The 21,635-nt window shown below is 34.8% G+C and overlaps 1 protein-coding gene across 5 annotated transcripts in view; it reads right to left on the bottom strand.

Annotated features, from left to right (window-relative positions):
• Positions 1–21,635, bottom strand: part of LOC127850535 (fibronectin type-III domain-containing protein 3A-like) — a 134,341-nt gene that overhangs the window by 54,932 nt on the left and 57,774 nt on the right. Inside the window, exons 1-2 of one of the 5 annotated variants that reach the window (XM_052383649.1) lie at positions 20,909–20,962; positions 2,883–3,489 (exon numbers count right to left, since the gene is read on the bottom strand). The exons of the other annotated variants lie outside the window; for them this stretch is intronic. Coding sequence (XP_052239609.1) covers positions 2,883–3,126 — 244 coding nt within the window. The 5' untranslated portion in view covers positions 3,127–3,489; positions 20,909–20,962. Of the gene's footprint in view, positions 1–2,882; positions 3,490–20,908; positions 20,963–21,635 lie in introns of those variants that run through there. 5 annotated transcript variants of the gene reach the window in all.

The following is a 21,635-nucleotide window of genomic DNA, read 5'->3' as shown; positions in this document are numbered from 1 at the left end:
CATACCTGATAAACCCATGCGGACTGCACAGGCTAATCTAGGCCGACACTGAATGCACACAGTTTTCACAGTATGAGGCTCATTGGATGTATCAACAGTCAGACAATGTGATTCCTATCATGGCCCTTAATATCTACTGGTAGTGGTGGGAATAATTGGTTATGTGTAACTTATAACAAAATACATATTTGTAAGTTGCACACCACACACTAGCATAAACAAATAATAATTTCTATTGTTAGTAAACAATTTTCCCTTACCGTACATCTCTATTTATCCAAAAATTACAAATGTAAAAAATCTTCACTGAAATTTAATGAAACTTAAACTGTATTAATTTATTCGTTAAAGCAATGATCGTACAGCTGTGAAATAAACAACACATGTGGATGTGAATGTCAATCATTTTACTTTATAATGACGTGTCCCTCTCCAGTGTTGCCACAACACCTACACCAACCTGGCCTTAACCATTATACTCATTTTAGAAACACATGTTACAGCCACATCTGTATATATGTATATTAAAATTGAACAGGATTTCAAACACATGTTTAAAGACAGTATAATTTAAATGCTCTTTTTCCGTAATTACTCTATTTCTTTTTTTACGGTGATGTTGCTATTGATGATGTTCTTGTTAGTGATGGTGGTGTTTGCGGTGGTGGTGTTGGTAATATTGCTACCCATGATTATGTTGTTGGTATTGGTGTGGGTTACATTTCTACTTATAATGTTGTTGCTGGTAGTGGTGTTAGTGTTGGAAGTGGTAGTGTTTGAAGTGGCAGTGGTAGAAGCATAACTTTTCATAATGATTTTGTTGTTGGTGGTGTTGGTGTTTGCAGAAATGCTTGTCACGATGCTGCTGTTGGTAGTGGTTTTGGTGGCAGTGGTGTTGGTAGACATTTTTTAATATAAGTTTTTTTTTTCAAGAATGTCTTCAAAATATGCATTCTAAGCTTCAACGCTACATTGTATGTTATTTATACAAAAGCCATTGTTATATTCGCCCAACAAAAATATAAGGGCCCTGATTTTTAAATATTATTAGTCACATGAAATGATGTTGCATAATCTTTATTTTAATTACTGACAAAATTGTTTTTATCTGTTAGTTTTGCACACATGTGTGCATGTAAAACATGCATGCCAAAATACCTGTAACAGTTTTCTTTATATTACAAACTAACATCTGCAAACATAATATTCCCAAGCCATAGAGAAAATCTTATACTTATTTCTGAGCTCGAGCCGACAAATTTCTCCTAAAATATATCATTTAATTTGCAGACCATACTGACAAACCAATGTTTAATTAAACTCATTTGTATAATCAATCTGAAGAAAACAGAACATCCTGTTTCAAACCCACTTACAAAAATTATATGACTCAAGTCAAACCAGACAGGGGCTTTTATGACTTTTATTGTCTTGTTTTCTTACAATATGTAAAGAGGTTTTACCATACAGAACTTGGTACTTTTTTTTTTAAATAATTGCATAACTATGCTTATTCAGTGCTATTAATGACACAATAAAAGGAATTTATAGATCCATCAATTATATATGTGTTCGCCAAATTGAGCCAATTATCAATTGACCATAACTCTTATTCTTGATCCAAAATAAATAAAAAAAGAAATAAATGCAAATACAATTTCCAACATTTAGAGAAGATGTGAATACATACATACTGCATGTTAAAAGAACTAAATGCACAGCCTCATTATGAAGACAAAATGAATAACCTGATAATTATCTTCCGTCCTTTTCAGTTTAAAGATATAAACCAATGTATACAATCATAAACAAATCCTGATCCAACTCTTTTTATGGAATAACAAACCATATCATTATGTGACCACTAATATTAATGCCAAACAGACATTGTCACCTGTATCTAAAATTGTTAGTATCCTTTAACCTCTTTCCATAAATTAACTGAGTTGTCTCCCTTTGTAAAAAACTTGCTATTGAATTTTATTATGGGAAAATATTGTGTATTACAGCAAATGTGGATTGATTACTTCAGGAAAGCTACATATCAAAGTATACTACTTGCTTCTTGATGCTGACAAAATATTGTGGGCTCAAATGTAGGTAAATAGTGATTCTGACAACTACAGGAGTGTTAAAGATTATAAACAATGACACCCATGCCATTCTGCTAGCAGCTGTTCAAGTCATAAGCTGTCAAAGGTTGTAAAACACATGTAATGGTTCTGACATGTTCTGACACATGAGCATATGCTATTAAATTTAAACATATTATAAATGCATTTTAAAACTCTTTGATTGAAGCTGGAGGCTGCATTGTGTGTTAATGAATCAAGATTAAGCTTTAGACTTGGCACCATTACGTGGTAAGGGAAAAGCCAATATTGAGCTTGTTGTTACAGCAAAATTTTACTGACATAAAGTTAATGTTGTCTATTCTAGTTTGTAATAAGCCTTATACAAATATTTATATAATTATAAGGAAACATTTATATAACATTAGTTTGTCTAAATAAATCATTAATGTTGAAACTAACATCTTTCCGGCATGCAGTTGAAATACACAGAGATTACAGACAAAATATAAAATATCTAAATCAGATGGAGATGCATTATCAAGTCGATCAAATTGTAATCCTTGTTTGCATATAAAGAATACATTGTACAATATAAAATAAAAATTGGAGAACAATATTGATTACAGAAAAGAACAAACTAACAAACTCAAAGCATAATAAACGATGAAGAAAAATGCATTAATGTTTCTTTTTTTGGAAATGTTTCAAACAAAAACTGCTTTATGCATGTGCATCATATGTTATTCATTTAGTCATACCAGCAAAATACTATTTGAAACAATGCAATTAAACAATACCCATACTTACTTGTAACATCCGATCTATTGTAAATCATGTTTGGATATCCATTCTCATATGTAGAACCATTGTTATTGTATCCATAGCCTGCGTACCCATTATATTGTGTATATCCATTCATATATCCGCCTGCCATGAACGTACTCATGTAGCCCCCGTATTCCTCATAGCACATGCTGCACACATCCGGCGTCTGCGCGGGGGTCTGGTCACAAACGTCCCACTCGGAAGAGTATTTCATTTGCTTCATCATACTAAGAAAGGTCTATTCCTTGCAAATGTGTCCCTAACACTTACATAATGCATTGACAAGCAACTTTTCACAAAATTCCCTCTTTTCCCTCTTTGCATAATCAAAGATTAGGCAACTTTGTAAGCATGTGGTTTCATTTCAATGTTTTTCCCTCAAGTGTTTCACTGAATTATTTTATCCAGCTCTCGCGTTACGCCAAATATTAAGCCATGGACTTGGTGCGACTTTTGTTTCAACATGTGTGATACTTTAACAAGCTCTCATAAACTTTTCAAATATCAAGACATAAATCCATCATGGCTTTTTCTTTATACACTTTTCACACAACATAACAGTCTAGCTGGCTTCTATCTAAACCTATATCTATACAGAACAGCAAATATTCCAAACATTATCTTAAAATTTCCACAAAATGTCACTCATTCAACAGCCCTACACCCACATCTCACTAGAAAACAGTCAGAAAGACAGGAAAATTGAGTTTGCTGAACAGTATATATACAGAATTCTTCTGCCAGTTAAAATATTCTTCTGTCTGGACAATTGGGGACATATCATTGCAAAATCACCACAACAATTAGCATACACATTTGCATAACAGTAAACTCAACATCATATATCAAGACCTGCTAAAGCATAAATGTTGAAGATGACATTTTCATATATATTTTATATGAGAATAATATTCATTTCACATGTTTATCTAATATGCTATTCCTTTAATCCAACAAAGAGAAAGTTTGTGGTTAAATTGTGTTGTGGTATTAGTTTTTTGTCAAAAACACTTCATAAAATCATGTTGCTGTAATGAAAATGTCCTTGAACTAATAATTGTTAAAGATACAGTACATGGTATTTATTAACTTGCAATTATATTGCATACCCCAAACTTCTATAGCCTGTCTGGAAATTTCACCATGTCTGTTCTTATAATAAAACTGCCAAAAGCAATGAAAGAAAGTAAACATCTATCACACTTTGCGATGCATTTTAAACCAGTCTGAGAGAAAACACTGCCTTATTCCAAAGGAAATTATAACTACAGTCTACACATTCCCATGGTAATAGCATTTTTATGAACATAAACATTCACAATAATGTCTGGGGTTAAACGCCAACTTTGCAAAGTGTTTGCAGATTTTTGCCGAACTTTTCTGACAGCCAAATAAAAAAAATAACTTAACTTTCTAAAACATCTGTAAAAATCATTTCTTAATCAATAGAAATTATTTCCAAAAACAAAAGAAAGTGTGGTGTCTTGGATTGAAGAAATTGTACATGAAAACACAGACTTGTTTGCAGTCATTGGTTGAGAAATAGCCAATAAAATGATTCCATTTCATCTCTTTGAAAAAGTGCCAAAAATGTGGTCTAGCTTAACCTGATGAATATAATATTGAACCTGGACAGAAACTGGTGGTGGGTGTTCCAGACAGGGTAAATGATATGTCTAAATCTATTTAAAATTGAACATAATAGATCCAGCATATACTTGAATTTATTTTCACAACAGTCTTACATTTACAAAATATTTTCCAATTAATTGATTCTTAATTGATTTAAATGAACAAAACTGTGGAGTTCTAATGCTTAGGAAAATAAATAATGTACTCTTTAGGAGGACAAAGAGATCCTTACAGGCCTCTAATCCATGGTATTATACAAAATATATTTAACCGGGCCCTCACAAATATTCAGTGAAAACCAAAAGTAGATACTCAATTAAGATAATTAATGTAATGCATTATTGATATGAATAGTTGATGACACGTGTATATAGTCATGTATAAGACACCAGCAATTCCACGTGAACCGATAACTACTTAGTAATTTATCAAACCCATGGATTATATGTGTACAATTACGTGTAAAAGAGGACATCTATCAGCATAAAGAAAATCTTTATTTACTGATTCAACTTGAAGCAATGAAAATTTATTGTTAATGTGAATGGGTTATTTTGTTACTTTAACTGCTGTTATATAAGCAATAAAGTGAAAAATACAATACAACTATATAATATATATTTAAGAGTTATATTAATTTGACATAATGTCATGAAGGATTTGCAATAAACAGTCAACAAGAGTTATATTGTGAACAAAATAAAAATAAAAAGCTCAGCTAGAACCAAATGTATAGGATTTGAGAGCCCCACATTAATCCACTGCATCCCACATTGAGGGGAAACTGATGTGCCAGTGTTAACATATATCGCCTGAATTGAAGCTAATGTTTTTAATCTTTCTTCTCTTTCCTAACGTAAAATGTCGCATGATAGGCAAAAATTAATTAACAGTAGATGAAATATATTGTATAATAATTCAAACATTATTTTGATTCTTACACATTGATTTGAAATAATTTGGCAATAAAAATTACTGAATATACATGTAACTTATTTTTTTGCAAATTTAGCATTCTGTGTCAGTCATCTATGTCTGAGGATTGCCTATAATGCAGTGTGACCAATAATTGTGTACCAGTTCTTTTTCTACGGCTATTTCAGCAGATATCATGTGCAAATGATTGATTGATTAATTAAAATCTTTAATAACTTCTATCACGTATCAAGTTTACCAATTCATTCATTTAAACTGAAAAAATATAATTAGTCATTAACATCATCAACATAAATTCCAATATGAACAAATAAGTCCAACAACCATTATAAATCCATTGTGAGAACAAACTTTTCTCCAGTAAACACAAACAAATATCACAAAAAATTTATCAAAGCACATCCCCTACCTGTTGGCACCTGATCTAATCACTTATGATGCTAATTTCTGGAATGTTAATTACTTCCCTTTGATAATGCTATTACCTCCCTTTATCCCATTTAATCTCTCCTGTCATTCTGATAACCTCTGCATCAATCCAAGCCTTATCTACATCATTATCAATCTTAAACCGTTAATCCTTATTGCATGTACCTTTCAACACAGATAACTCCTATCAACTGAGATACCGTAATCTCTTGAAATACATGCTTCAATCAATTTCCACATACAACATTCCAAATTGTAATCTGAAACTTCCAAAATTTTAAAACGGTACACACATAAGAGTGATTAATACAACAAACTGACGCAAGTCATCATTGTCCTAACTTAAAAGCACTTAAAAGTCCAACTCTATCCATATGAAAATACCAGACTTCTCTGAAAAGCACTAGGTAAATGACAGATTAAGGTGGCATAGCCAGCCCACCTATGCCCCCCTGTCTGTTCCAGAGATTCCAGACTCACAAGCTAACAGGTAGCATGGAATATACCCCACCCACTTGTCAGGTATTTTCTCTGATGAGCCTTCCCAGCCAAAAAGGTGCTTATCAGCAAAAAGTACAGACAGGTGAGTCATACTGATAGTGCACAAAGAAGATTGACCACAAAGTACACATATTATGATGATCATATAATGAGAAAGATTTCTGTAAGAATGGTCAACCTTTACCATCTAGATATGTATTTTGACGCATTTGAAGTCCCTTAGAAAGTTAAATTTAATTAAAGGCCTTTCTTACTAGATTCAAGTTTTAAAGGCTTCATTCCAAACCCTTAGATACTGATGAGCAGCAAACTGCATAAAACCTGAACAGGCTGTGAGTTACTCTCAGGCTGTTCTGGTTTTATGCTGTTTGCACATAGCCATTTTCACTTAGCTTCTGAAGGGGAAATTGTTAACTTATATATAAATTTAACTAATTATACCTAAATTTATCATGTTCAAATTAACATTTAATTTAAAAATGAAAGATTTCAATAAAACTACCAGCAAAAGGGTTTTTCAGTTGTACCACACAATGATAATAATACGTTGCATTTTGAAATGAACATGAAAGGCTCAAAGAAAGTTAAAAAACATTCACCTGACTGACATTTCAGGAGTTTTTTGCTTGCTTCCAATTGGCCAGGTCTTAAACTTGGTGACAGCATTGACAAAGTTGAAAGGTAAAATGCTAAGTTGAAATAGAATTAGCATGAGTACTAATGGAGACTAGATTCTTTGATGTCAGGAAAATAAAAATACCAGTGAGGAAAAACTTGAGGACAACAAAAGTGGGACAATTTGTAAGAAGCAAAACAGATCAGTGCAGCAAAAATGGAGTCAGGACATTTCCTCCACTTTCCGCACTCCACGTGCAGCCAGGTATAACCTGACTTCTTGGCAAAGCTGATAATCTACACAGAAGCTGCCAGCAGGAGACACCTGTTTACTTTGCAATAATGGGCAAGGGAGAGAACTTTACTTGGTGATAATGGGCAAGGGAGAGAATTTTACTTTGCGATAATGAGCAAGGGAGAGAACTTTTTAACAAATGTCAGGTGCTTAACTTCCCTGATTGCTTTCTGCCCAGGTAATGCCCAGGTAAGAACATCTTTCAGCTTTGAGTCATCACAATTAGCAGAGAATCCCCCTACTCTCACAGCAAAAAATTGTGATTATGCAAACAGGGATGCTTTTCACTACTCAGGGTGGCAAAGTGAGATCTTCAGGTACATGAAGACATCAGTCAGGGAAGTGAAATGAAAGCATTATACTTTATGAAGATATATTAGGCAGTTAACATGGCAACATCAACCAAATGTGTTGGGAGGAAAGACGAGGCCGGTGGTATGAAGACTATGCAGATGTTTCTAAACCAAATACGACACCTCTGGATGCTGCAGTTTCAAGATGTGAATTTCAGCAATTAAAATCTAAAGAAACAAAAATAATGTTTCAAAGATCACAAAAACAGACTGCATTTCGGCATTTAAACATATACATCTATATTGCAATGAGAAAATGGCTGTCTAATCGAAACGGTTGCTGTTTAGCACTTCCAAGTTGAAGTCTCTTCATTTCATAACACTTTTGTAGCAATTCAAGTATGGAAATGATATCAGTAGTTTGTGAATAAATAATTAAATGAGCCTTGTTCTGAGAAAACTGGGCTTAATGCATGTGCGTAAAGTGTCATCCCAGATTAGCCTGTGCAGTCCGCACAGGCTAATTGGGGACAACACTTTCCGCTTAAACATGATTTTCTGTAAGGAGGGACTTCCTTTAAACTAAAAAATACCATAAAAGCGGAAAGTGTCGTCCCTGATAAACCTGTGCGGACTGCACAGGCTAATTTGGGATGACACTTTACGCACATGCATTAAGCCCAGTTTTCTCAGAACGCGGCTCAAATAATTATTGCCTAGCGTCAGTGTGGGATTTGATTTGACCTAGAAATCTATTTGTTAACAAATAAAAATGTCAGCAATATACTTGCCTTTTTAATTTCATTTCAGGCATTTTTTTCAATGCACAGAATGTGAATCCTTTTACAACATCGTAGACCACACATGAGACAAAATAGCAAATATTGCAACAATGGTGCCAATTGTGTTAAATTGGCGAAATAAAGAACATGCACTAATAACTGTAAAAAATAAATACTTGGGTATTCAATTTACCTTAACATTTAAAATAAAACATTTTCACTCAAAACTCATGTGAAACGGATATAATTTCGTTGATCAGGCTACAATTTAATTGCAGGCAGATCTTGATGTACAAAATCTCAACTGTTCATTTAAAACAAACTTGATCAATTAACCAATTTTGATTTTATCTTTAAGCCATTGATCAAAGCAATGGTGGGTTACCCAAAACTTTGATCTTTGAAAGCAAAGCCTTCTCCTCATGGGAACAAATATGGTGACTTGCACCAATTGAATTCAATATCTACCCTGCAATATTATCTGTCACAAAAATATGCCACCCATGAAAAACAAAGGATTCTTTATTTTCAAAAGAATGTTGCATGACTTCTAATGAAATCTCATGTATGATAAGATTTGTGTTTATAAATAAAACAATTTAAAAGATCAATAGTAATTAATGTCCAAAAATAATTTAAATTAAAAAGAACTTAAAAGTGGAACTGTGGAAGTTCTAACATTTGTCCATTTGTTTCCCAATTCCTAATTTTGGTTCAATTTTGTGCATTTATTGATTTGATGCCCATTCCTTTCAGTTATTTAAAAAGTAAAATTCGGCATTTTTTACCCCAGATCAATGAATCTTATTAATATGCACATAGCAATATTACAAGAATTCTTGCTTGATTTGTAGTTTTGATATTTGCTCAATCAGATTACTTGAACATATTCGATGGTCACAGAGACAAATGTGTAACACATGTCAAAAACTCAAACAGAAAAGAGTTATGTGGAAAGTTGTAAATGAAGCTGGGGTTTATAAACTTGTGAGGTCAAAGTTTCAAGTGAAGTTATCAGGTAAATAGTACACATATGAATGTGATTTTGAAGACAATTTAATTTAATTTAACCTGGTTCAGACACATAATGTGATCCATATTGCAAACTGAGACACATAACAGACTGAGTCACATAGCAGACAGTTACAGATAATGCAGACTGTGGCACATAATTGAGACTGATGCACATAACGCAGACTGACATACAGCAGACTGTGACACATAGCTGACTGTGGCACATAATGCAGGTTGTGACACATATAAAACTGTGACATATAGCAGACTGTGGCACATTATGCAGACTAACACATATCAGACTGTGACACATATCAGACTGTGACAAAAAGCAGACTGTGACACATAGCAGACTGGCACATAATTCAGACTGAAACATATTGCAGACTGTGACACATCTGACTGATACATATTGCAGATTGTGGTACATAATGCAGATTGTGGCACATAATGCAGACTGTAACACATATCAAAGACAGTGACACATAGCATGAATCATATTATCAGTCCAAGTCCTGAAACTGAGCATCACACGTACAGTTTGCTTGTAATATACAAAGTTGCTGAAAAATCTGTTTTATTTATATATGCAAAATGGGTTTTAGGTCATATGCAATATGGGACCAGGGAAGCTCCAGACCAGCCTGCGCATCTTAATAGACTGGTCAGGAGCTAACCTGTCTGCTATTGAGACTACAAAACCATGCTTTACTTAACAGTAAACGCTGGACACATAGGCATTAAATCGTTTACGTATGAGGCAGCTCATATAGGATTATATGTGTCTGCATCTGGAATACAGGCCTATAAACTGTCATTTCAGTGCACAAACTGTGCTAAAAGACATTATCGTTACCTCTGAGTGGCTAGTGCACACGATTATCGTTACCTCTGAGTTGCTAGTGCACACGATTTCACTTATATATCACATATAAATAGATACAGACGCATACATCTTACCATTGCCCGAAGGCAAGCACTGTTAATGTATACCTTTGCCTTTGGCCTATGCATATGTACATACATCTACTTTGTGAATGGAAATTGCAAAATCTTTAAATGAATAACATCACGATTTCCTATCTTTGTCTCTGTCAACACTGCACTTTACAGAGTTTTTTCAGTTTGAAATTATATGCCGTTTGTTAAAGTACGCTTTTGTCCATTAAATGTTTTCAGTTCTAATATTAACCAAGTAGCCTTCAAGTGAAAACTTAATTTGAATTCTCAGAAATATTTGTCAGAAGTTTAAAATATTAATACCCACGTCATGGGAAAATGGGTCTTATGCCATATGCCGCCAGTGTAGCTCTAGACCAACCTGGCCTTTAGGCAGTCCGTCCTGACAAGCTTAGCTGAATGTACATCAGAGACCACAAAACCTTGCTTTACTTTATAGCAGACAAGGTAGCTGACTGTACAGACTACACTGGTCGTGTATGGCATAAGAACCGTTTTCGCATTATGAGTCGCATATCAGCACAGGAAAATCATGGCTGTTAATCATGTGTGCCACCTCTTTTTTGAGATGCATTTATAAATGAGCCAATGCAATTTCCGAGGTGGTGCTCAGGCCCGGATGTTTAGAAATTTAACGGATAATTTTACAGGGTGATTAGGTTTAATATGTTTTTCAACACATTTCGCAAATTTAAAAAAAATCGGCCAATGTAGTGCGATTCAGCCATTATAAGTTCATTTAAAAATGTACAGAAACATTCAATCACAACCCATTTCGAAACGTGAGGACCTGTATAAGTTGTGACATGATAGAATTCGTAAAAGCAAATCGATGTCTTTTGCCCATGTGACGAGCAAATTACATTAAATCGCTCTGACATTACATAAAAGGATTGCTATGAACCTGTACAAGTTAATGCGTGCACAAAAACATGGGCTTCTAGCCGTTCTAATAGGTAAATTTGCATTTTTCAGAAAGAGATGGAGCCAATGCAAATGAGGTGGCGCTCAGATTAGGAGGTGGCGCCAATGCACATTTATAGCTATTTTAAAGTGAAATATTTTATGTTATAGTTTCAATTATGTTTACAGGACTTACATTTTTTTGTAGGTTGACTACTTCAGCACATTTTGAGTCGTGCATGTTTTTAACTATAAAAAGTAGTTTTCTAATAATGTATTGATGGATTTAAACGTTTGTCTTTGTAAGATAACAACATTTAACATGTTTTATACAAAAATGTTAACGGAAAAAGACCGAGCTATCTTCATTTTTTTTGGAGTTGATAGTGGAAAAACAAGATAAATGAGCCTAATTAAGATTCGTTTACCTTGGACTTTTAGTGAATTAATCATTTGGATTAACGGCCACAAATCATAGTTTCAATAAGAAGTGTTATCTTATACATATTTCGTGAATTATCATACTGTATACAAATATTAATGTCGATTAAATTTTTGATAATGTTGAAGATTAAGTTATTGGTTTGATTGAGTATTACACATTTTTGCTAAACATCTTACAATATGTTTTATTCATGTTGGTGACCTTTTAATTGAGTTGATCACTTATATATTTAAACTAGCCATAAGATTTCTTGAGTTATCATCGGGAAACCATTTGACTATTTCGGGTCACTGTGACCTTGACCTTTGACCTAGTGACCTGAAAATCAATAGGGCTCATCTGCCAGTCATGATCAATGTACCTATCAAGTTTCATGATCCTAGGAAAAGGTGTTCTTGAGTTATCATCCGGAAACGTTTTTACTATTTCGGGTCACCGTGACCTTGACCTTTGACAGAGAGACCTCAAAATCAATAGGGGTCATCTGCAAGTCATGATCAATCTACCTATCAAGTTTCATGATCCTAGGCATAAGCATTCTTGAGTTATCGTCCAGAAACCATTTTACTATTTCGGGTCACCTTGACCTTTGACCTGAAAATCAATAGGGGTCATTTGCCAGTCATGATCAATGTACCTATGTAGTTTCATGATCCTAGGCATAAGCGTTCTTGAGTTATCATCCGGAAACCATTTTTCTATTTTGGGTCACCTTGACCTTGACCTTTGACCTAGTGACCTGAAAATCAATAGGGGTCATCTGCCAGTCATGATCAAACTTCCTATCAAGTTTCATGATCCTAGGCATAAACGTTCTTGAGTTATCATCCGGAAACCATTTTACTATTTCGGGTCACCGTGACCTTGACCTTTGACCTTGTGACCTGAAAATCAATAGGGGTCATCTGCGAGTCATGGTTAATCTACCTATCAAGTTTCATGATCCTAGGCATAAGCGTTCTTGAGTTATCATCTGGAAACCATTTTACTATTTCGGGTCACCGTGACCTTGACCTTTGACCTACTGACCTGAAAATCATTATAGGTCATCTGCGAGTCATGATCAATCTACCTATCAAGTTTCATGATCCTAGGAATAAGCGTTCTTGAATTATCATCCGGAAACCATTTTACTATTTCGGGTCACAGTGACCTTGACCTTTGACCTATTGACCTCAAAATCATTAGGGGTCATCTGCGAGTCATGATCAATGTACCTATGAAGTTTCATGATCCTAGGCCTAAGCGTTCTTGAGTTATCATCCGGAAACCACCTGGTGGACGGACCGACCGACTGACCGACAGACCGACATGTGCAAAGCAATATACCCCCTCTTCTTCGAAGGGGGGCATAAAAAACTACATCATATTTATTATAGTTTGTGTTTATGTTCTGTAAAGATTTGGGCCTTGGAATGTACGTTGGACAAGAGCTGTCACCATAGGATGACATATGCCCCCAATAAACGCTTTGATAGAAGTTATGAGCATTTTTCGAAACCTAAATACTAAATCCTTGAAATGCACTTAGTGACCCCGTGACCTAGTTTTTGACCCGGCATGACCCATATTCATACTTAGATATTGTCTAGATACAGCTTCTGACCAAGTTTGGTAAAGATCGGATGAAAACTATTTGAATAAGAGAGCGGGCACGAAAAATGTGACAGACTGACAGACAGACTGACGGACAGTGCGAAAACTATATACCCCCTTTTCTTCGAAAGGGGGCATAAAAATAAATTTAATATAACAAATAACATTATCTATCAAATCTACGTCATGTGATAATGTCATTGCGATACGACTGTTAATTGATACATCCTGCATTGGCGCCACCTCCTATAATTAGCGCCACCTCCTAAGCATTGGCTCCATCTCTTTTGGAAAAGTGCAAAATTATCTATTACGTCGTCAAAAAGCCAATATTTTTGTGCATGCAGCATCTAATGTATGTTGTACGCAATTGTTTGATGACGTTAGCGATTAAATTGGGTGGATATTTTCTCGTCACTCAGGAAAAACTCATCGAGATGCTTTTTAAACTCCATCATGCCACAACTTATAAAGGTTCACACGTTTTTAAATGGGTTGAGAATGCACATGTCTGTACATTTTTGGACTACTCAATCTTCGCTGAATCGCACTGAATTGCCGATTTCAAAAAAAATATTGCGAAATATGTTGAAAAAAACATATTAAACCTAATCACCCTGTAAAATTGTCCATACAATTTCAAAACATCCGGGCCTGAGCGCCACCTCGGAAGTTGCATTTAATCATTTATTAATGCATCGCAAAAAAGAGGTGGCGCGCGTGATTAACGGCCGTGAAATTGCCATGAATGAAATTCAGGCACATAAATGAAATGTCAAAAATCCAGATTTTGTTACACTGAAAGTCACGGATGCACAAAGGGCAACACCAAGAATACAGTACTATAGAAGGCAAGTCATCTCTCATCTTGCACTTAATAACATTCAAATTTCACAGTTTCAGTTTACAAAACCTATTTGTGCGCTGAGCTTGGGAAACTTGACAGTGGGATTGCACTGAAACCAATTATTTTGTGATATGTGTTGGGAAAGTTGATATATTGAAAACTGTCTAGTCTAACTTTAACCACAGCATTTATCACTATTTGACTGCAAGATCTTTAATTCATGACAGATAGAAACCTGCGCATAGGTATCAAATGATGTGGTTTTGACATTGGCCAAGTAAAGAATTTCCAGCTTCTAGAAAATGAAAGACCACAATATGGTCTTTCACAGGTACCATCATGAATTATATTTTGACTTATAAATACTTTAAATACAATCACAATACAACTGTATATATGTACTTTACATCTAATTCTAAACTTATACCACAGGAATACATCAAATTACAAAAACTGATGGTTATATAACCATAATGTTACAGCTAAAGCCAGTCATTCAAAACACTCAATATCATTCTTAAATGGTACCAGTTAACAAGTAAAATCAAACTACTGGACAAAGATTGAAATTTGTCGTAGACAGACAAAATATTAACCTCAATGCCAGTCTGTATATTTCCATCTCCCATACAACATACAGTAGACTTGCTGCATGTTTCACACACACAATAATAACACTGAGCTGCCAGCAATTAGCCCCAAATCTCCATGAAATTTAGCACTCCGCTATACATCTGTAATCTAAACAACCGATCATGCCATCATGCTTTATCCACTTTCACTTTCAGGAAAACAGTCTGCAACACATTTTAATTACAATATTTTATATTACATCCTAGCAAGCATACTACACTGTTCTGAGTTCCCAGTGGTTTGTTCCATGTACCAAATTTTTCCAATCACCAAAGTCTGTTCCACAGACAGCTTATGCTGTATGCAAGAGAACATTGCTGGATCAATATATTCTGCAGTTCCAGTAAACATTCGCAGCAGCCGTGGTCACTCACTGACCTCGTCTCCGGACAGATATAACCCAGTGTCTGTTTGGGAACAATTTAACGGACCTTGGTTTACTTGAGCCTTGTTCTAGGAAAACTGGGCTTTACCTTTACCACATCAATACGTATATTGACATATTTGTAGTCCCTTTAAAAGTTATATTTAATTAAAGACCTTTCATACTAGATTGAAGTTTTTAAGGCTTCATTCCCGACCCTTAGATACTGATGAGCAGCAAACAGCATAAAACCTGAACAGACTGCGATTTACCTGCAGGCTCTACTGGTTTAATGCTCTTTGCACATAGCTGTTCATACTTTGCTTCTGAGTGGGAAATGGTTAAACAGACCTCAGATTACTTGAACCTTCTTCTGGGGAAACTGGGCTTAATGCATGTGCAGAAAGTGTCATCCCAGAATAGCCTGTGCAGTACTGCTCATTTCTGGCTAATTGTTGATTAGTGCAGTTGTAATTAACAATTTGTCTTCTGATTCTTCAATATCAAGCATTTGCTTATATTGCACTTTTGATTTAATTAGTATGCATGGGAACTAGAAGCCTTGGTTATTACCACAATAACAGACACTTAGCTGAAAATCATTTTTTTAACCCTTTCTACCATAAGAAGCAAAGTGAAAATGGCTATTGCAACCAGCATAAAACCAGAACAGCCTGCGAGTAACTCACAGTCTGTTCATGTTTTATGCTGTTTGCTGCTCACCAGTATCTAAGGTTTGGAACTGAAACATTTAAAACCTGGATCTAGTAAGAAAGACCTTTTATAAAATTTAGCTTTCTAAGGGACTACAAATGCATCAAAATACGTATATATGTGGTAAAGGGTTATTACTAGTCTATGCATGGGAACTAGAAGCATTGGTTATTACCACAATAACAAACTTAGCTGAAAATCATTTCAACCATTATTATAATAAGCGTAAAACCCCAAGATCAAAACTATTACGGCGTGGGCCAATTTATTTACTATAACTTTAAATGCTTCCAAGTTTTATTTCTAAACATTTTATTAATAAAGAACTTGTTCTCGTTTAAAAAATTAAATCCATTAATTTCATTTTAACTGCAACCTGATCTCTTGACAGTTACAGTTTTCCTGAAGATTCCATCAATAAATGCAAAATAAACAGGGATTTCAATTTCATGATGGTTCAGAAGCACTCACACGAGTTTTAGGAAACCCAATTGTCGAAACTTGATTTTGTGACCTATATTTTGGACACATTACCTAGATGCAACCTTCATATAAGTATTATCATTTTACAAGGTTTAATCAATATTGAGACATAATTGTGGCCTCAAAAGTGGTTATAAGTATTTTTAAAGATTTGAGCAGGTTACCTTAATACGGACGCACATGACCCAGATTAGAACTAGGCCTTGAAATTGTAAAGATTAACATTCTCACCCAGTTTGATCAAGATTTTGTAATAAATGTAGCCTCTTGAGTGATAACAAAGTTTTCCTAAGATCTGACCTGATGACCTAGTTTTTAGATGCATTTTACCCAGATTCAAACTGGGCCAAGATATGGTCAACATATATCGAGTCACCTGTTTTGGTCGATGTAACAAATAATCGAAAATATTTTAGATTTAATACAATAGAGTCGGCAAAAAAATTAAAAAGACGCACAGCAAGATTCATTTACAGTCCATCGATTCATTTATTGAGATCGTTCAAGTGCTTCCCCTTTTTTCCATAACACCAAGATTCTACTGCGTCACCTGTTTTGGTCGATTGACTCCAGATCTAAATATTTTGACAAGGGTTGTCCTAACAGTTACATTAAAATAGTAGTGACTGTAGCAGGCCTTGGCATACTCGGAACTATCAAAAACGAAGTTTCTGTATGTTGATGATATTTTTGTAAAAAGAGCAAAAAAAAGTAATAGCAAAAAAGATCAAAATGTTGATGGTAATCAATTCAGATCAAAATCTGTACTTGTTATGTCCTCATTTTTTTATAAACACTGCGAGTAGCCATCAATGTTGACATTTGCTATGTATACACAAAACTATGACGTCATTCGTCACTTGGATAGAGCGCAAGCGCAATAAATCTACCATCAACCAAAATAGGTGACCGACCGAAACAGGTGACTGGACGATACATTCTGACCATTGAGTCTTTAATGTGTACATCTTATTCCAAGTATGATTGCCATGTTCAACAAAGTACTAGTATTGTGTAAATCTGAGTATTCGTCATTACTTCTAGCACCACTTTTATAAGGGTGCTAAATTTCATTTTTAATAACTTTACAGTACATACATTACCAAAACATTATGCACATTACAAGTCTGGAATGCACTAATGTACCATTCTTCCACCTCTATGGCAGTTAAATCCATACTTGTTTATGAAAACCAACCTCTATGCATTATGAAAAATGCTGGCTTCTGGCATGCCATTCCATTAATAACTGAAACTTACTGGGAAAAAAATCCCTGACTATTTTCACATTTTGTGTTCTTCACTGACAGGCATGACATTTCTAAAATTTCCCACTTTAAGCATAAGCTTAAAATGATAAGTGCCAGACAAGAGGGATGGAGACAAATGGAGGCAAAATTGGATACATATTATATGGAGTGAATGCCTAATATGCCCAGTTAAAAACATGATATAAACAACCCTTCAAATGTTATTGAATGAAGTGTCTGCCTATAATAATAATAGGGTATCTTTCAACTCAAGTCTTGCTCTGATAAAGATTATCAGAGTGATCCAACAAAAATTAAAGCACTGGCTCTTCCCACAAAATAGACTTATAAGGGTTCATATAAACCTTCAAGTAATAAGGCCTCCTCATAAGAAATTTAAAATAAATGAGCTTCTACTAAATCTGTATAAGAATTATTTTGCAATCACAAAGAACTGTACTATTACTCCCCCACCCCCCCCCCCCCCCAAAAAAAAGAAAAAAAACAAGTAACTATGCTTCCAATTAAGTTACACTCCACTATAAAATGCCAGGCTTCCTACCAATAAACTGCAAAACACTTTCATGAAACCACATCATTCTAACCACATCATGTTAACCAAAGATTGGCAAAGCATGCCTTCAAATAACTTCTTAATAGCTTCTACCATTGCTGCATATGATGTGCACAACATTCAGAGGACATTTGCCACCAAAAGCTACAACATTTTTTAAGCCTCTAAACAAACAAGAGGGCCATGATGGCCCTGTATCGCTCCACTGTTTTTTATGCGAAAAAAAGCGTGCAATGCGCATGGGTTGAAATGTACTCAAACATGTGACTTTCTCTTTCTATCCCTTGTCCCACTGGGCGCTTAAAGTTGGAAGGGTGAGCATTTTTATAGATGGAAAACGTTACTACGGTGTTAACTAAACAGACTAAAAAGCCCGTGAATTGTCGCGCAGGTCCTTTGCTTATAACGTAGGTACATTTATCTCTCCAAAAGATATTGTTGTTCTTTCTATTTCACATATTTATAGATGCTGAAGATCAAATCTACGCATGTTCTACAAGATTAATGAAAGTTCTTTAAAAAACAACTTCCTGTGGCCATGTTTTTTGACGAATCAAATTTTCTTGAACAACTTTTTAATGGGAGCCATCAAGGGATAAATTTGGCCATATTTGATATAATTGCTGCTACATTGTATCACTTTGTTTTATGATCAAATACATGTATACATTGTATCTCTTATATTGAAAAAAAACAAAAACAATCTGGACAACAAAAAAAAAACAACAACAAAAAACCAGGGGCTTAATTTGAACAAACTTGGTAGAGGACTATAAGATGTCATTACATACCAAATTTGGTAGCCCTATGCCATACAGTTATGGACTAGAAGATTTTTAAAGTTTGCATAAAATAGGACTTATATAAGCAAATTTTCGATTCATTGACCCCCCCGGGGCAGGTTCAAACTTGACCCCAGGGGCTTAATTTGAACAAACTTGGTAGAGGACAATAAGATGTCACTACATACCAAATTTGGTAGCCCTTGGCCCAATGGTTATGGACAACAAGATTTTTAAAGTTTTCACAAAATAGGCCTTATATAAGCAAATGTTCAATTTTTTGACCCCCCGGGGCAGGGTCAAATTTGACCCCAGGGGCATAATTTGAACAAACTTGGTAGAGGACTTAGGATGTCACTACATAGCAAATTTGGTAGCCCTAGGCCCGATGGTTATGGTTAAAAAGATTTTTAAAGTTTGCACAAAATAGGCCTTATTTAAGCAAATTTTCTATTTTTTAACCCCCTCAGGGCAGGGTCAAATTTGACCCCAGAGGCATAATTTGAACAAACTTGGTAGAGGACTATAAGATGTCACTACATAGAAAATTTGGTAGCCCTAGGCCCAATGGTTATGGACAAGAAGATTTTTAAAGTTTGCACAAAATAGGCCTTCTATTAGCAAATTTTCAATTTTTTAACCCCACGGGGCAGGTTCAAATTTGACCCCAGGGGCATAATTTGAACAAACTTGGTAGAAAACTATAAGATGTCACTACATAGCAAATTTGGTAGCCCCAGGCCCAATGGCTAAGGACAAGAAGATTTTTAAAGTTTGCACAAAATAGGCCTTATATAGCAAATTTTCAATTTTTTAACCCCCCGGGGCAGGGTCAAATTTGACCCCAGGGTTATAATTTGAACAAACTTGGTAGAGGACTATAAGATGTCACTACATACCAAATTTGGTAGCCCTACGCCATACGGTTATGGACAAGAAGATTTTTAAAATTTGCACAAAATAGGCCTTATATAAGCAAATTTTCAATTTTTTGACCCCACGGGGCAGGGTCAAATTTGACCCCAGGGGCATAATTTGAACAAACTTGGTAGAGGACTATAAGATGTCACTACATACCAAATTTGGTAGCCCTAGGCCCAATGGTTCTTGACAAGAAGATTTATAAAGTTTGCACAAAATAGGCCTTATATAAGCAAATTTTCAATTTTTTGACCCCCAGGGGCAAAGTCAAATTTGACCCCAGGGGCATAATTTGAACAAATTTGAAAGAGGTTCACCACAGGAACATTCCTGAGAAATTTTATCAGAATTGGACCAGTAGTTTAGGAGAAGAAGATGTTTAAAGAAAAAGTTAACGCACGGACGCACGCACGCACACACAACGGACACAGGACCATGACATAAGCCCCGCTGGCCTTTGGCCAGTGGAGCTAAAAACCAGTGACAATGAGACTGGTTCAGAACATATGCAATGAGAATAACTCTTCAAACCTCACTTTACACAACCGTAATGTTTCAGAGTTCCATGCATACAAAAAAATTTACAAGACATTACCTTTTTTCAACAACTTTTAAATCCAACGCTTTACACCTTGCATTAAACGTTACATAATGGTTATGATATTGTTCAAATAACACGCATACAATTTCCTTACAAAAAACAAAACAAATAACTAGTCTGCTGCAGAATATTATGTAACCAAATTTTTATGTGTTAACTTTTTTTTAAAGCAAGAAATCTTTATAACTAAGATCTCATTAACCAAACACAAGTTTTGTACGCAAAAGAAATGTTGCTTTTTATTGTTATCACTACATCACAAAGTCCTTATTGTTCTAACAGAAAATCTTCAAAGGTTTAACATGATGCAAATCTCCATGAAATCAAAAACCACATTCTTGATGTTCATTCATGGAAAAAAAATCCATGTTTGTAAACATTTTAAGATGATTATGTTCAATGGAATCATTCACAATATTTATATAACTCACTACATACTGAGAGCATTAAACATTAGCCACAACACATCCGAGAAGGTACAGAGGGACCATTCATTTGAAAAACCTCAGGCATGTGCCGAAATTTTATATATTTATCTACTGTTTACCTACTAGCTAGGTACAGATATTTAGGTCAACATCAGTTCACATGGGAAGTATATAGGCCATGCATAGTCTGGTATTTGGCTGGGTGTGCCCATGATATATATATCATGTCTTTTTGTGACTTTTAGTAATGCTTCCTTGAATTTCAAAGCAAAGTGTTAGAAGAGGTAAACTTAACATGGAGAACAAATACTATTTCATGTGTTTCATAGTGAACATCTAACTACTGAGTTTATGATGGACTGCACATATAATTATCTGAGTTTATCTTGAAGCTTACATAAACAAAATTTGAGGAAATTTACATTGAACTAAATTGGCCATCACCATTTTGAGTTTATTAAATTTTGACCATCATGAAATATAAACATATTCACACTTAAAGTAAATGTATTCAGTAATAAGTCATATAATGCTTGACAGAAATTGTTGCTTTAATTTTAGAAACACATTCAAGGACTGAGTGAGTATAGTATAGTTCATTTATGCTTTGGTGACAATTTTTCAGCCATTTAAGGACAACTACCCCCCCCCCCCCCTGGGGGCCATGTTTTTCAACAAACCATAACCATTTTCAAACTCACTCAAGCTATTGTTAGAATAAATGTTCAGATCAAGTT

Source organism: Dreissena polymorpha, chromosome 11, assembly GCF_020536995.1.
Source record: "Dreissena polymorpha isolate Duluth1 chromosome 11, UMN_Dpol_1.0, whole genome shotgun sequence".
In the NCBI taxonomy this organism is placed as follows: domain Eukaryota; kingdom Metazoa; phylum Mollusca; class Bivalvia; order Myida; family Dreissenidae; genus Dreissena; species Dreissena polymorpha.
Note: the sequence above shows the minus strand (reverse complement) of the source record. Positions and strands in the feature narration are given on the sequence as shown.